The 18315-nt window shown below is 36.9% G+C and overlaps 2 protein-coding genes across 2 annotated transcripts in view; one reads left to right on the forward strand and one right to left on the reverse strand.

Moving 5' to 3' along the window:
* The first annotated feature begins 6546 nt into the window (after positions 1-6546).
* Positions 6547-8045, forward strand: LOC133880758 (uncharacterized). Its single transcript, XM_062319756.1, has one exon. It carries the CDS (start codon positions 6924-6926, stop codon positions 7929-7931), a length of 1008 nt encoding a protein of 335 aa, XP_062175740.1. The 5' UTR covers positions 6547-6923; the 3' UTR covers positions 7932-8045.
* A 3735-nt stretch (positions 8046-11780) lies between these two features.
* The window catches only part of LOC133879704 (uncharacterized), a 7275-nt gene continuing 740 nt past the window's right edge, over positions 11781-18315 (reverse strand). The window contains exons 2-9 of the mRNA XM_062318406.1: positions 17014-17114; positions 16520-16883; positions 14207-15079; positions 13982-14039; positions 13784-13845; positions 13597-13703; positions 13390-13477; positions 11781-12313 (exon numbers count right to left, since the gene is read on the reverse strand). Coding sequence (XP_062174390.1) covers positions 12014-12313; positions 13390-13477; positions 13597-13703; positions 13784-13845; positions 13982-14039; positions 14207-15079; positions 16520-16883; positions 17014-17114 — 1953 coding nt within the window. The 3' untranslated portion in view covers positions 11781-12013. The remainder of the gene's footprint in view (positions 12314-13389; positions 13478-13596; positions 13704-13783; positions 13846-13981; positions 14040-14206; positions 15080-16519; positions 16884-17013; positions 17115-18315) is intronic.

The following is an 18315-nucleotide window of genomic DNA, read 5'->3' on the forward strand; positions in this document are numbered from 1 at the left end:
TTCCGTCAAGTTCCGGCGAGATCCGGCAGAGAGATTCCGTCCAGAGAGATTTTTTGGCGAGAGATGGATTCCGGAGAGAGAGAGAGAGAGAGAGAGAGAGAGAGAGAGAGAGAGAGAGAGAGAAGAGAGAGAGAGAGGGGGTAGAGGGAGTGGCACGTTTGTTCTCCTCAACACATTTGGGATTCTAAAGAAAGAAACAAAAAAATTAAAAATTAAAATTAAAATCCACATAGATTGAGTGGGATGGTATTGGGATGCTGGTGTACAAAATAGCATTTCCCTTTTCATTTGGGCTTCGTTTCTCCGTACAAAATAGCATTTCCCTTTTCATTTGAGCCTCATTTCTCCTTACAAAATAGCATTTCCCTTTTCATTTGGGCTTCATTTCTCAATAAAAATAAAGAGCTTCTACACATGCGCATTTTGTCCGTCCCTCTTCCGTCTTTTATTCCACCTGTAATTATTTTTCGTTTTTTTTTTAAAACAAAAATGCTTGAAAACGAGGGGGTCGACATTTAGGTTCATTTTCAAAAAATTTCTCATTTCCCAAATCTCCCCCTCTCCACTGTCCCCTCCCCCACCGACCAACTGCTGCCCAACGGCCGACACTGTCCGGCCCTCTCAGACCACCGATCTCCACCCGCAACCCAGCAGACCGTCGACCCCTGACGAACGGCGCCCGCGACCCATCTCCATCTCTTCAGACCGACACCGTCCCAGCGACCCATTCTCTCTCTCTCTCTCTCTCTCTCTCTCTCTCTCTCTCTCTCTCTCTCTCTCTCTCTCTCTCTCTCTCTCTCTCTCTCTCTCTCTCTCTCTCTCTCACCCAGAAGACCGAGCGAACCAAGGGTTTGTAACTTTGCTATTCCTTCACCAGCTTCCAGTAACTTCGCGTTCACTATTGTCCCTCACACCCTGTTTATATCAAGCATTTTCTTTTTGCTTACGTTTCCTTTTTGGGTTTAGGTGTTTTGCGGTTATCCATTCGGTGCGCTGTTCGTTTTTCGCCCCTGCATTGATATACACAAGGTACCCAAAACTAAAGTTAGATCAAATTTTTTTGTCTTTGCTTGTGAATTAGCTTATTGAGTTTAGGGTGTTTGACAAAAGGTCAAGGAGAGGAATTTTTGCGACATTTTTGCTTGATGAGGATGATACCGTGTTACAAGCAGAGTACTGAAATGGAAATTGAATAAGGAGAATAGAAATGAAATGGAAGAAATGTAAGACAATGAAGAACAATAAAATTGGAAAATGATATTATACTGAAATTAGGCAAATTCGAGGATGCCTAAAACCTCCGTGAGTAATTCGAGGTACTCCCCCTCCATTTTCAGTCTAGCGACTGGATATCAATTTTCATGCCTAAAACATTTAACTAGTCTTGTTTATATAGGCTCACCTAAAGGCCACTAAACTAATAGGCCACTAACTAATAAGGCCCAAGGCCCATTAAACTACTGGCCTATTAACTAATATATCCGTTACATACCGAGATGCCACTTTCTATGTTGGACACTGACCCCGACCAATTAGTTGGGGGTTGTTTGCCTTTTATATCAAAGTTGGAGCCTTGATTTTTTTTCCATACCGAGATGCCACTTTCTATTATTTTCTTTTGGTATCTCTTAGGTTTTAGGATTTTCGTTTTGATGTTTATTGTTGTCTCTAGGCCTTTTGATTTTCCTATTTGATTGTTATCTTATTTCGCATGCTAGAGTTTTCTTGGGTTTTTGTTTTTGTTTTTGTTCTTTTTATGCTTATTGGGTTTGTGCGAATAAAAGTAACGGAATTTTGATTGGTTCATCTGGGTTCGCTTTGATTTGATCATAATATGGAAAGAAAAAAATTGCTTTCTATTCTTTGGAGTAGAGGTGGTATTATGTAAGTAGTTATCTGATTTATGTGCCTCTTGCATGTTCATATTGTTTGGGTTTGGTTTTATCTAGTAAAAGATGTAATGCTTCTTTATCTTTTTACTTCATTTGCGGAAATTTTATTCTGGGTTTGGTTTGATCTAGTGAGTTTTAATTCACAATTTAAACTTTTGTAGGTTAAGTATCAGAAATTGGTGCTATTTTGTTCATCTATTACTGGATTCTTTAATAATAAAATGACAAATTGGAAGCATATGTTAATTCCCATATCATGTTTCCTTGTATGTATGAATTTTTTTTTTTATTGTGATTTATGTTCTGGATATCATATTCTACATGCTGACAATGACAGTGATAAATATTTGGATAATGTTGTGGCTGGTTGAAGTCCATAACATATTCTAATTACAGCATTTGGTATGTTCTAATTACAGCCATGGACCTACGTAGATTACAGAATTTGAATGCTCTGTGCAGTTTTCTTCTTCCACATTTTGTCTTTGGATTTAGAGATGATAAAAACGTGAAATGTTGTTTACTGGACTGCTTGGAAGTGATGATTCAGTTAGAGATATGCCGAGAATCATCAAAACAATTTACTCATTGTTATTGCTTCTTTTAAAAGTTCTTGTGAATATAGCAAAATTTTCTCCATGTACAATTAATTCACACATGTGATCATGATAGGTTGATCCTGATTGTAGTCCCAAACTGGTATGTTATGATTGTATTACATAAAAAGAACCCTAGCTGTATTTTCATTTGGATATTTGCAAGGCTTCACTTTTGTTACTATTTACTTTTCTTCTTTATCTATGTGTTTAGTGATATTTTGATATTCATTTGGGGGTTTGTTTATTCTTTATTCTAATATTCTTTTGACTGGTGATTATTTGACATGCTTGTTTGACATGCTCGCATGCTTAGATTGGTTGGTTAGTTGAATGATACTTTCTGAGGTTTTATTTAGGTCTTTTGCATAGGCATGACAAAATGTCGGTAAATAGTGGTGCGTCAAGTGCGTCAAGTGCACGTCCGTTATGTTATTGTGAAGTGTCTGCACGTGTAAGGTATTCTTGGACTGATACCAATACCGCCAGAAAGTGGTATGGCTGTGAAAACTATAAGGTAATTTTTTAAATTAATATTGTGTTATACTTTGTTTAATTGCTAGTAGGTGATGACATTAATTTACTCTTTCTTTGTCATGCAGAGAATGGGTGATTGTGATTTTTTTGCATGGGCTAATAATGAAATGACTACGTACGAGACGAAGATAATGGAATGCCTAAAAGTCCTAGACGATAGAAGAAAGGCAGATAGTGATAGACTTGAGAAGCTAATTGAAACAAAAGATAATGATCAATATGTTAAGCTTGAGAAGCTGATTGAAAAAAAAAAATATATATATATATATATATAATGATCAATATGTTAAACTTGAGAAGCTAATTGAAAAAAAATATAATGATCAATATGTTAAACTTTGACGGGAGCTGGAGCTGTGTCAAACTAATGGGAAGATGTTTTGGATGTTTCGGGCTATGATAGTAGTGGTCATTTTGCTTTTAGTTAAACCTTAGTGGCTATGGTGGATCTCGAGGTACTTACTTGATGTTAAACTAAAAGAAAATGAGATATGTATCAAGTTGGGATGTATTGTATTGTGGTATGTTGGATTGTAATGTGGTCGCTTGGTTTTTATTTTGGAAGATGAATGTTATTTTGTAATGGGTGAACAAGTCTAGTAAATTTGGTTGAATGTAATATCATTAAACTTTTGGTTTGATGTAATATGATAGTTTACCCTTCAAATGAATCGTAGTACTCAAATATATTTTGCATAAATCATAAAATTTTGCTTTGGTAGATGGTAGATTCTTCTTAGACAATTTTTGTTTAAATCCTGTGAAATTTAATTGGAAGCTCATGTTTTTGGTGATACTTGAGAATTATTGGATGAAGCTTCTTAAGGCTGAGTCTTACACTTCGAGACATATTAGAGAAACTTAAAGCTTTCCCATAAAAGGGATAGTTGGATGATTTTAAAGGATTTGGAACAGCCATTTAACAGAAATTGCTCAAAAACACATTTACACATGCAATCCATACCCTTAAAACCACTTCACACTTCAGTTTCACAATCTTCATTAGGCTTACATTTTCAAGGACAAAAAAAAAAAAATTAAAAAAAGAAAAAAAGAAAAAAAAGAAGCAGATTCTCAACATTTTCTCAGTCAAAAGATATACACCAATATGAAACCTTTTTATCCATATATTGGTGAAATTGGTGAATGAGTTGATATCATCTGGAGGCAGCGAACAATGATTGTCAACGGGTATTTATTTAACAGTCTTCTAGTCAAAACCATCTTTTTGCATCACAGCTGGAGGGGAAAAAAAACAAAATGAATAAGGAATAACCATTGAAATAATCAACAGTTTCTATTCAAATGAGAAAACATTTCAATAGTGCTGCACAATATCTTTTCCTCTTTGGCAGCAAGCTTTCTGTTCAAGAATCAGTATCTTGTATTGTTTTTGCAAAATTTAGAACATAGGAATTAGAGAAAACACAAAGGAGAAGTTTTTCTCAGATTTGTTGAAAATGAACTCTCAAAAACTTGAAAGAATAGTTGAAAACACTTCCCAAAATCTTGATTAAATGCTGGACAGCGAGTGGCAACTTCTAGGAATCAGTTTTGGGGTTCAAATTGCCACTGATTTTGCATGGAAACAATATCCTCCTTAGGTTCCTTAACATTTTTTTCTTCAAATATGAGCTTGTGCTTGGAACGACAATTGACCAAACTATCATCTTTCAACTGTTCATTAGCAACAGTTTCATTTTCATCTATATCAAAACAAATGAAACATAGTGTAAAGAACCCAACTATGAATAATAACATTTACTTTGAGATATGTTATAAAAATTAAAGGTAAGCATGAAACAACCAATATACCATTTTGAGGGTCCATTACAATGGGCACAACATCTTCAGCTTGTTCAAGTGTCAACGAACATTCATCTTCGCATTGTGAAATCAAGGGCAGTTGTGAGAAGTCCATCTAAAAGTTTCTGTATGAAATAAAGATTCATATCAGTGCAACAATTAATATCACCCACATACACAGATAATATTAATATCAGACAGCCACAGAAAAAAAGCATATGAATTAAAGCTTAAAACAAAAAAAAAATGGGGGAATCATGATATTTTTTTTGTTGGAGGAACCATTCAGAGTACTAAGTAAAGTGAAAGACAAAGGAATAATCTCCCTAATCTTGCATGATCTGTATAAAAAGGTTAATTACGTGATCTGTAATCACATCATTTAATTACAATTTCAAATTGTTAAAATTAATTTACATGTATAAATCTTGTGTTCCAACAAGTAAATCAAACATACATATATATATATATATATATATATATATATATATATATATATATATATATATAATAGCTATATCAGTACATTTAGAACTATCTGTAGGCAAAGTTAAATTCTTCTTCCTAGCTTCTTGTATAAAATTCCACTCTTTAATATTTTGTAATTCTACCTTACTAAAATAAAATTCTGTGTTGATATAGTTTATATATATATATATATATATTTCAAATATAACATATCATAAGACAATGGTAACTACCAATTTGTTTCTCCAAATTTACAATTTACAATCCACACTAGCAGGTGTCCTAGAGAAATAAAAGCCTACAACTTCATGGCTAATTTTCCCAAGCAGAACTCTTAATTCATCTCTTAATGCCCAGAAGAGACTCCTCTGGAATCCTTGAAAACTTCAAGGAATGTGAATCATCCTCCACAATTTTCTTTGGGGTTTGCCCTTTCCTAAATATAACCAATATATAATCAGATAAACCTTAGATTAGCTCTATGCACTAAACAGATGGTGCATGAGTTGTCAACCCGGGCTTTCCACTCATCAGGCAATTTAAAAAAACCATGAGCAAATCTCCATATACATCATGCTAGAAATGCACCCCCTTTGTTTATGGGGAAGGAAATGATTGTTCTCAAAAGCACCAACGAGCCAAAACCTACGGACAAAAGCTCAAAACACCCAAGAAAAAAAATGAAGAGGAAATAGTAACGGAGAGGAGAGGTTGTTTTACCTCTGAAGAGTTTCTTTGGGAAGGAAGTTGAGACGGGCTGAGATCGGTCGGCGCTGGTAGTGGAGAGCTCGGTCAGTGGTGGAGACGGCGCTGGAAAAGGGGGAGTTCTGCCGGAAAAAGGGGAGCTTGGTCGCCGCCAAAAAAGGGGAGTGATCGGCCGGAAAATGGGGGCAAAGTGCCGGAAAAGTTGGAGATCGGCCGAAAAATGGGGAAGGAGATTTTTGAGGGAAAGAGAAAGGAGAGAAAATTTGGGGGGAAAATGTCTAATGGCGCAAATTATTTGCGTATCCTGAGTCCTCATTTGAGTTCATTTTTTTAACTTCATTGTCAGTGCCACGTTGGAAAAAGAGGGACATGAGACGGACAAAAGGCTCACGTCTAGCATTTCTCAAAATAAATAAACAAAATTAAGAGAGAATTTTTGTTTTCCTTGCGCCTTGACTTTGTTGGTTAATATTTTTATTAAAAAATAAATAAAAATAAAAAATAAAAATTATAACATAGCCTGGTAGCCCATGGTAAGAAAAAGAAAAAACCCATGGTTTCTCTTACTCTATCCCCCTTAAAACCTTATTATTTCTGGTTTCTTGGTTAACCAAAATGGTATTTTTGGTGGTTTTAGGCTTGGTTCTGGATCTCTGAGAATATTGCTGGATTTCATGCGATATTATTGTTCTAGGGTTCTCCACTGATGGAACTTTTTGCCTGATTCTATGCCTTCTCTGTCCATTGCCGTTGATGGGTATGACTAGTAGATTTGCACTTCTTTCGTGGGTTTGCTTGTGTTGATCGATTTCATGCTCATTTTTCATTTCGCTGGGTTTTGGATCCTCTTCTCTGTCCAGAAGAACTAAAGCATCAAAGTTCCTCCCACCTAACTCTTTCTCTCGCGACACATACACACATGGCCGCCATGTTTTCACGAAGGCTCAGCTCTAAGCTTCCAAAATCATCCCATTTATTCCCATCATCCACCACCTCTTTCATCATCTCCTCGAACTCTCAGAACTCTAATTTCAAACCCTTCTCATTGCTCTACCCTCAATACTTCAATTCTGCAGTATCACAATCCCCAACAAAAACACTTTCAAACCCAAATTTCAATGTCTTCATTGCGCCTTCCTCAAACTCCACCAAATCTGGTAATCCATCACACCCAAAACCCCAAAGTTTCCATCTTGGTTCCGTTGGGTCATACCCAAGTTCTGTTGTCAGATCACAAAACTCTCACCTGTTTTTGTTGCCAAATGAAAAACTCACAGAAAGTTCACCCCTAAATCCTTTGGTTGGTGCAAAACCCAGTAGTTCCAATCTTAGTTTGATACGGCCATGTTCAAGTTCTAGTACCAAGTTCAACAGTTTTGACCTTTATTGGTTTTCTAGAGGAAAACCCAGATTTTATTCAACCTCTGATTCATCCTCAGAATCTGAGAAACCCCAAAATCCCAGTCATTACCCGAGTCAAAACCCTGATTTCAAGCACCAAGAAATTGAGGGACCAACGGTAGAACGTGACCTCTCGGCTTTGGCCAATGAGAGCCGAGAAGTTCTTGAAGGGATGATGAAGACCATGTATGGTTTAAGTAAAGCTGTGGCTTTTCTGGGTCTGGCTCAGCTTGGCCTTGGAGCTTGGATTGCTTACATTACCAAGTCTTCACCTGTTTCTGAGATTTCAATTCAGAGCGCTGTGGCATTTGGGTTTCCTTTTGCATTGGCCTTCATGTTAAGGCAATCCTTGAAGCCAATGTACTTCTTTAAGAAGATGGAGGAGCAAGGTAGGTTGCAGATTTTGACTCTGACTCTCCAGGTTGCTAAGAATTTGAATCTCTTTTTCGTTCGAGTTCGTGGAGTTACTTTCATGTGTATTGCTGGCTTGTCAATTGGATTTTTGTTCACTCTGCTATCAAGATGATTAGCTTTGTTCTAAAAATAATTATATAGATTTATGTTGGATTTCCCTAGAGTTGGAATTTGTTAGTTCATAGTTTTTCATGATCAATATCTAGATGTTCTTGATTTTGAGTCTGATACAGTTTTTAAGAAATGGATGCTCTGTTTTGTTATGTGCCAACGTATGTTGTATACTGTTTAACCTAGTAGTTAAATGGTTTCTTTTTTTAAACTCTTTAGTTTGATAGAGAACTTCAGGGAGTATGCTTCACTCTTCTAGGAGCTCTGTACGTGTAATTCCAACCTAGTGAAGTGCCAAATCCATCAAAGACTCATACCTGATAAACATCTTGAAGCAAAACTTTCAATCAGCCGGTGAACACTTTAGCGGCATCATCATTTTGGTTAGACATGAGAGTTAACTTGAGCAATTGGCATTTCTAACGGCCTTGGGCATCTAATTGTCCATGTGGCCCTTGGTTCTGTTGTCTATGTTTGATTCACTCTGTCCTTGCCATGTGCAGTTCTCTGTCATTGTCAACCTTCGTCCAGCTAACGATTTTAGAGGTAACAATTGTCAGTAGTCTTTTGCCATCCCACCACACGAAATTAGGGATGGTAATTCGTATTCACATATCGGGTTCGAGTTGTATCGATGCATTGGTATAAGATTATATAGGTCAATCTTAATCTAACCTATTTAATTAAACGAATCAGACTCTTCAACCCTAACCCATTAATTTCGTGTTAGGTTCACGAATCATGTCAAAAATTGTCAACCTTACACAAACCAAACAATCTGTCGATCTTGGTATGAGACCAAAAGGCAACCACATTGAGGGTTTGAGATCAATACCACCATCAGTCCCCTAGGAACACTTCATTTCAGCTAACATAGTGCTAGCCTATCATGAATTCTAGAAGTTGAGAAGCATGCTTATCCTATTTGACGTTGTAATTTTGACTCTACCAGTGAAAGTAGCTGATATAAATTTACATCCTCTGCCTTCTTCATCCTGTGCTCTATTGTTCATACAATGGTGGTTGCATCTAAATCTCTCATCATTCACCCAAGCAGGCTAGAATCCTGACAGCCTTTTGCAATTCTCATTAGAAAAAAGTTCAATGCAGTACTCTTACCTGCTTTTTCGCAAATTCTCAGATTAAATTTGCTTGTTTCCCTAGTCAATTGACATGGCAAGTGGCATAGCAGCAATTAAGGTTCATGGATGCAATTGTGTTAGATGGCATTGTTTGAGATCACCATCTTTGTGATTCTAGAATTAGTTGGAGACCGAGGATGTTGTTTTGAAGTCATTTTAGGATGGTTAAAGTATTCAGTACAGGAGGACCTATGGTACTTCGGTAGGGCAAGCTGTTTAATAGTGTCTTCTTTCACCAAAAACTGGGGAATAATTTGATTAAGGTTTTGATGGATAAGGATCTCTGCAATTGGCTGTTCAAATTGCACCCAATTCGAGCAGCCACGTAGAGATGGAGTTATGGGGCCCATTTGCTCCAGGCTGCTTGAGGTGCAGACTCTGCAGCTCCCCTTTATGTGGGAGTGGGACTGTCTGAATTGTGTGCAATTTGGACAGCCAGTTGTAGGGGATGCCAATAACACAATTCGGACAACTAATTGTAAGGAATCACGACCCGGTTTTGATATGCATTGAAACTATGTCACACTACACCCATAAGGCATACTTTCTCATCAGTTACATACCCTATTCTACATGGACACGAATGACATATAGCTAGGAGTCATCTTCCTCTCCAAATGTCATGCAGCTCATTAAGGGGTTTTTTTTTTGTGGGGGGGGGGGGGGGGTGTAGATTCTCATTATGGTTTTTGAAACACTATACGTACTGCTCTCAAATTAACAGGAATAATCAGTACAGCAGTAACAAAAAATAACATCTCATCTACTATGGATCCTTTTTTTCCCCTACTTTGAATCTTCAAGTTATAATTCTTATATGAGTAATGCTAAATAAAGCTGATTTGCGAAGATTGTAAAGCCCAAACGGATTACTATTCTAACATTCTTTCTCAATAAACATTTAATTAGAATTTGAAGTGAATGATAGAATCAAGATTCAAACTGATATTATATTAAATCATCACATATTCAAAAAGTTAATGTTTATAATAAATGGTTGATTTAATCATTTGTCAGAATACAACATCTTATTTAGTTTGTTTAGAGAAGGTCAAACTTGAGTGTCAACATACTTTAATCATCACAAAAAGGTGCTGCCCACGACTATGAATGTAAATATTGTGTAATAGCGTGTAGGTTCAACAGCAATAGAGACACAGAATTCTAAATTAATGGCTTTGCCCCCTAAAGCCTTCCATATTTTTATGTAGTTTTTTCATCCGTTCAAATTTAATTTTAAATTTTTTATGATAATTGATAAAGAGTATAATTAAATCTGAACCAATAAAAAAGCAATAAGAGATTTGCTATTTTTTTTTTTTGTTTTTATGGCATCTAAGCTACACGAAAATTGATATTCCATTCAATTCTTTTCTATCCTGCAATACTTTAGTCTAATCAAAAGGTACCCCGTCTGATCAAAAGGTGGGGTGTATATGATCATATTCAGTTAACAATTTAGTCATTAAACATAAAATAACGTGCAACTAAAATGTGAGCCCGCAGCAGCAATTTTCTTTAAAAAAATAAATAATTTTACAAAAAGGTATCGAATTATACGTTATTTTGAGATAAGGGTACTGAACTAGTAAACGTCTTAAACTGGGGTATCTAAGTTTCCAAACGTCTCACTTAAGGGTATTCCGTTAAGATTTGTTGTTAAATCCTAACAAAGTACTCAAAATACCCTTATTTTTTTTTAGAAAAAAAAAAAAAAAATGTTAGGATCTAGGTGTTGGTCAGAATTTAACAGAATTTACAAAAATACTCATGCCTGAATCTTTGAAAAATTTTATAATTTTTTTAAAAAATAAACACGGGTATTTTGAGAATTTTTGCAGGATTTAACAGCAAATCCTAACGGAGTGCTCTTAAGTGAGACGTTTGGAAACTTGAATACCCCAGTTTGAGACGTTTGCTAGTTCAGTACCCTTATCTCAAAACGGCGTACAATTCAATTATTTCAATACCCTTTTGTGAAGTTATCCCTTAAAAAAAATTTAAATTTAGATAACCAAAATGTTTTCCTATTTAAATAAACTCTTCAATAACTTTCCTCATCATTTTTTCATACTAATTAAATATTGTCTCAAATAAGAGACGTGGAAGTGAGAGAATAAGAGACGGATCATGGAAAGAAATGAAACATTTCAAATAAATGCTAGAGAAAAGATTAAGCTTTTTTATATTAAAATAATAATAAGAATAAAACAACAACAACGTTGTTATAAAACATAAACACACGATGAGAAACAATCTGAAATCTCATACTAGTTCAACTTCTAATAATGCAAGGTTCAAAATAGAAGGTATTGGCAATTCTCACATCCTACTCTGTATGTGCAAGCGTGCAACCAAAACCAAAACAAGAACATGCAAAAGGAGAATATATTATCAATTCAATAAGAAAGCAATTACCATGATGTGGCACCATGTACATACCCAGGAAACTCATCCAGTTTCTTTTCCCTTTTTTCCTCCCCTCTGCCTTTTTCGTCCTCTCTTTTTTCTTTTTATCACCAAAATAATAGTAAGAAATACAAAGCATATAAAGATATTCCTATGCACAAATTCCAGTCATAGAGATTGGTAAGAAACACCAACGAAATTGATCCAGACCATTTTCTCTTAACTCTTCTTCATCTCAGATCCACAAAAACTCCACCCTTCTGCATCCCCCCACCCCCCCCCCCCCCCCCCCCCCCCCCCCCCCCCAAAAAAAAAAAATACATTTCTTCCCCAGCCAAAAAAATTTACCAGCCAAAAAGTATTACTGTGCTTCAGACCTTCTCTACCCCGCAAAATGCCCATGTACAGAAGAATCGTATTCCAAGAATAAGAGAATTCGTGGAAGTTCAGGCCGCCTTGAGTAAGTGCACTTTGGCACAATTGCACTTCAGAATTTCGCAAAGGATTTTTTTTTGTTGAACTAGGTTGTACCCTAATTCCCATCTGGCTTAGGTTCTGTTCTGACATAGGTGAGACTACGAGCAGCCAGTGATGGAACAGCATTTCCAGAGACAGGAGCACCACTCTCAGTCAGTGTAGCCTGAGGATCCCGCTTCCATTGCAAGCTCCTGGCACCAGGTTTAATTGGAGGGCGAGCCCTAAATGCACCAGGCATGCCTCTTGGAAAAGGAACCCTGGCAAACCTAGCAGCAGCAAATGGAGAGCCTCGGGCAATGCGAGGCCATGTCATCATAGGGGCAGCTTCTTGATGGGCAGTACTTCTCCTCACAACCTGCAATTAATAAGTCATTTGGAGAGAGCTTGCTTCAGCAACCACATCTTAAAAGCAACAACCAAGAACATCGTGTATTTCACATCATTAAATGTCATAACCACACAACTATTCTTCCATGGTATGGCTTGCATGATGCACTTGTTAACCTCATTATCTGTATAAATTCAAAACTCAAGTGCTGTTGATGTTTAGTAAGACAATCGTCAGCATAACTATAATGTTACTGTAAATTCAGCCATTTATTGTTGACCATTTCAACTTCTTTGCATGATGATTTCAATTTAATGAGTCAATCTTTGCTTCTCTTGACTTTCCATCACTAAGACCAGTAGTTGTATTACCAAAAATATTTCACATAAGTTTTAAAGAAACTCTTGGTTCCGCAACCCTAAAATACTAATCTGTTGGGTTATAAGCCCGCCAAAAGGACAAGACACATGCCACAAGTGGTTTCCACCAGAAATATTACAATATTTTGTAACGTTGCTGAACTGCAATGCGTCAAGCAAGAATAAGATGTCTTAAAAGTGTCCTTCCCCTCCTCTTTGGCAAACGGTTGCTGTTTATGTCTCTGTTTACAACAGTGCATGAAAGCAACAAATTCTCTCTTTTCTCCCTCCTTTAGAACCTAAAATCAAATTCCTTCTATAACCTTTAAAACCTTAAAATCCTAACTTATTTTTCTTGACCAGTTTCCAGCTTCTTTCATCCATAAGAACTCAATCTTTTCAAACCCTAATTCAATCTACAAAACCCTAGCACTTGCTCCTAAAATAATAGACCCCAGATTCATATATTCTCAGGACCCTAAATGGCTAAATGCATCACAATAACACACAGACAGATCCCCTTCATCTGCCCTACGTCACTATGCTAGACCATAATTAACTGTTCAAACTTTTGGATAACTTAAGCTAGTAATCACCACTACAGTAGTTTTTCAAAAAATGCAGGGAGAAAAAAGACTACCCACCAGAAAAGAAAAGCCACACATGCCACAAGCACACCAGCAGAAAAGCAAAAAGACTATCATTTCTAACCACAAAAGAAAATCCAGCTTCTATAAGTGATACCTTGAGAATCCGTGACAGGAACGAGGTTCCATCCAGAGATAAAGCATTGTCTGCTGCCTCTTTTCTCATGAACTCTACATAAGCAGACCTGCTCAAATAATATCATCTAGTAAAATGTTATTAAAGAAAAAAAATGTCTTTTTCCCTAGAACGAACAGAAAGATTGGGACATATAAATAAGAAAGCAAAGCATCTGAAATATCTTACCCCTTTGGTTGCCCTGTTGCTGCATCAGTAACTATAACCACTTTTAGAACTTCCCCAAATTTATTAAAATGCCGAGAAAGACTATCCTTGGTGGCAGCAAAATGAACCTGTTAAGAACAATACATATAACACGTCAGGAACACAGGTATGTTTCCGTACCCAGAAGGACACAAGGATGAGTTATTACATTGCTGACAAAAATTGTTCTAGAATCAGCATCCTCTAAAGGACGACCAGCAGCATATAAACCTGCAGAATACCACACAAAAAAGCATTTTCAAAAAGAAAGTATAGTACAGGTATCACATTAGATCCACAACAGAAGAGAGAGAAATCATCAAGGAATTTACAACCAAGAAGCCTAATTTTAATAGCTCACACTCACCAGGAGTGGATGACTGTGTCTGCTGGGATGTTCTCTGAGCATCTGTGGCAGGTTTTGCCTGTTTATCATCAACAATGCAAGTTCAATGCCAGCAATCCAGTATAAAGACTAAAGAATTGAGAAATATTGATATATGCAAAGGCGTATATACATGCATACTATTTCAGACTTATATATTGTGTATGCATGCATATGACTACGTATTTATGCACATGAACATCTTACATTTCCATTACCAACTGTAGGATTGCTATTCTCCTTCAGAAGTCGCAAAGCAGTCTGGGCAGATCCTGCATCACTCTCCTGTAAAGGTTTCCGATTATCGATTTCCCCAACCTCCCTATGCTCCTGATAGTGAGGTGGCTTCCAAGTATTTACATTCACGGAAATGTTCACTATCTTACTACGAGAAGTGTTTGCAGCCACCACAGGTTGATCCTGATCCTTACTTCGTCGAATGACATCATCAGCATTTTTAGCGACGCTATACTGAACCATCAGCGAATCCTCACCCCTGTTTCCAGCAGAGGAGGCAGTATGAGAAACATCCATAACTTTACGGCCAACAACATTGACACCGTCATATCCTTCATTGTCAGAAGTAGAATCAGATGCCAAACCAGTTTCACTTTCCAACATGGTCATATTGCCAACATACTGACCACTGTAGTCAATTCTTTGATGATTCCTAGACATTGTTTGCCCCTGAATTTCGTTCATATCTCCATATTCTCCATCCTCAACAGCAGCTTCTCTAAACTCTGCATCTTGGCCACTGGTCTCTAATACATCCATCCCACGACCAAGTCGGTCAAACACACTCCCAGAGGGTTTAACTTTTATCACATCTTCTGCAGCTTCTGCCACAGCTCTAATTACGGTAGCCATAGAATTCGGCACTCTGGCAACAGACCTAATCCGCTGAGGGCGATCAACCAATGATATGTCACTAGTGGACGTGGAAACAACGGAACGAAGACGCTTCAATTTTGGCTCCTTTGCCAAATTAGATGGCCTTGAAGTTGCCACTGCATCTCGAACTGCAAACTGAAGCAGCCGCCTAGGAGCATCAATATTTACTTGAGGAATTGCTTCCCTCTGCCAAAAATTTCTTCAATGGATCAGAATTTGTAAAGCAATGAAAAAAAAAAGCACATATGAAAGAGCGACATGGAAAATAACACTGATCTGCAACACCATTTGTCTGACTACAACAGAATTTCTTTTTTCTTTTTTCCTGATAACTGAGAAGGACAGCATCATAAGATTCTTGAGGGGCAAAAAAATTACGAAAGTTTAGGACCTTCCCATCAAGATTGAATCAGCAAATCATATATGAAACAGCATTTGACAGTGAGCTATTAAGCCATAAGCACAATTAAAACATATTCAAACTATGATCTTGTGATACATGTCCAGGCCAATGAGCTCTGACTCAAATGGCGCCTCCTTCCCCCACAAGAGCAGGATGGAGGTTGAGCTAGTGAATTTCAAGATCCACTTTATGCCTGCATAGCTCACCATGCAACAAAACATGCTTGAACTTTGAATTATCTTTAGAAATAGAAAATTAAAAAAGAAGAGAAAAGGAAGAATAAGTGTGTTTGGTTATTTGTATGAGAGAGAGAGAGAGAGAGAGAGAGAGAGAGAGAGAATGCCAAATGTGACAAAATTTAGTGGAAGCCTGGAAGGAAGCAGATACCAAAAGTTCATTTGTACAAATTATTTACCAACTTCAAAATGTTTACTGTTGTAAGTAGGACGCTCTTTTGGATGAAGGTCCTTTTAGGAAAATTGATGCAACAAAAGTGCATATTAAAAAACTACCAAGGTTCCCTTCGTGAAAAGTATAATTAATCTTGGGTCCTATTATGAAGCATCATACGCCACACTTCAACATCAGCTAGGTCAAAGTTAAAAGGTGCAATAGAGTAAAAGAAATCTCTTGTCTGGAAGCCTACACACCAAGTGGTCTGAATCTCTTTCAAGCCTAGGAAGAAACTTCCCATAGTAATCAAGTAATGGATCTTATAGTATTAGAGAATTTAAATGATTTAACAGTAAGATTCGAAAGACAAATTAAATTTATTCAGTTGTAAAAGGCAAGCTCACACCAATTACATAGGCTATAGAATTTCATGTGATATAATATACAATACCATATATATATATATATACACACACACATTAACGGTGGCATTGGGAAAAAAAAAGGGTAACAGATCCAAACTCTCACTCCCTACATAGGACTGAATGTACATTGCCACAAGAGTGTTTGTGGGATTTGTGCGCATAGGGTAAGTCGATACAACTCCAACCAACAGCTCCTCAAGATTATTGCCAGGTCAATTCTCGTCTTAGCAAAATCTTATTACTCTCTCTCATTCAAACTTCCCATCAAAATTAAATAAAACACAAAAGAATGCAAGACCTCCTTTAATTTAAGTCTGTATATACATATCTAGTAAACTTCTTTTACTCAAATTTAAAAAGAAACTAAACTTCATTTTATATTCAGGAAAAAAAAATATTCCAAACCTTCTTATTCTCATGCTCATCAGGTCGACCCCTTTTCCTTTGAAATGAAGGTCGGGGAGACGGAGACCTCTTTACACGACTGTCTTTGCGATAGGGTTTTTCCTCAAAATGAATTCTTTCAATATCAGAGCTCCGAAGAGGAGGAGGTTCAACTGCATCTCTCACTAGTCCTTTCCATTCCCTATTGTGCCGGCTTCTAGATAACTTATTATACTTTTCTCTTTCTGATTCAGCATTTGAAAGGTGAGACTCATTTTTCCCACTTTGTTCACCTTCTGTGGGTTTTGTTTTGGGAGCTTCATCCATATAAGTGTCTTGAGGTTGTACATACAGATCCAAATTTGAAGCCAGGTGATCCCACAACCTGTTAAATAAAAAAGGTATGTTAAAAGGTAAATAATGTAGCAGTTGAAAGGATGACCAGGACTGAGTTGTTGAAAGAAAACAAATCGATTTGGCCTCAACTTTACGCATAAAAGAGGACTAAATTTTACCAAGATACAAAAGAATCAGTGTCATCATCCAAAAACACACGCAACTCATTCCTTGCTTCTTCCTTGCGCTTGCCATTCTTAACTAACACAATCACATATTCCTGCCAATACAAATTGAAAATAAGGTTAAGTTTGTAGTTGCAAATACTGAACCATTCTTTTCGAAAATAAAACAGTTGCTAGATCATGCAAAATCATCTTTTTTCTGGGTAATTAATCATACCAAATCTTTTGAATTCTTGAAACCCATTAAAATTCAATAGAGATGAAATATGTTGAACACACAATATTCCTGCAACCCATATTCTGCTACACCCCACACCTTGTAAATCTACTTCAATTCTGCCAAAAAAATGTATATTCACCTGCCTTGTCAGTAGCAAGTATTAATCCAACTCAAGCCAAACCTAAGCCCAACACGGCAAAACCCAAGGGAGAACCCTATCCAGCCACCCCAAATAGATCTAAACATCAACTAGACTCAAATTCATCCAATATCAATTCAGCTTTGATGCAAAGCATCCCAATTATTAAGCACCCATTCAGGTAAAACCTACGAAGCATGAATACTTACTAAGGCACCTAAACCAATATTAACAACCCAAACAGAGAGCAAGTAGAACTTCAAAAAAGACTGACTCAAAACTCAGATGAACCAGAACCAAGAAAAGCATCTCAAGCTTGCGGCTGAGTATGTCCACAGCAAACCTACTGGCAGAGCTCGCCAGGAAGTAATACCCTTGCTCTTCCCACCCACCCCTCTCCAACTTTTGAACACCTCAAGTACAAACTTTGCTAATAAACAAGATATACCAGTAGAAAGTGGTAAACCAAAATTAAGTCCCACATAGCTGAAGAAATAGATATGCAACCATCCATTTCTTCTTCCTACTTTATACTTGAGAATGATAACTGGTCATAATACACCACAAACTCTTCATACCTCTCTTAAGTTTATAAAGTTTGGCATCTCTGACCCCTAAAACCTACTCCAAACTCGTTCACAGCGATTCCAGTATATTTAAGGAAGGAATAGCCAAATCACAGTTTCTTAATCCATCCAAATGAATCAAACCCGGTAGAAAAACACGCAGGGACAACAGAATCAATCAAATTAAAAAAACCACCAATACCTCCAGAAACAATCAATAACAAAAACTAACACAATTCTATACACAACACAAGCAACCCAGTAACAACCCCCAATGCCCCTTATCCAGAAACAATCAATAACAAAATCTAACACAATTCTATAAACAACACAAGCAACCCAGTAACAAACCCCCAATGCGGCAATACCCA

Source organism: Alnus glutinosa, chromosome 10 (assembly GCF_958979055.1).
Source record: "Alnus glutinosa chromosome 10, dhAlnGlut1.1, whole genome shotgun sequence".
NCBI classification, from domain to species: Eukaryota; Viridiplantae; Streptophyta; class Magnoliopsida; order Fagales; family Betulaceae; genus Alnus; species Alnus glutinosa.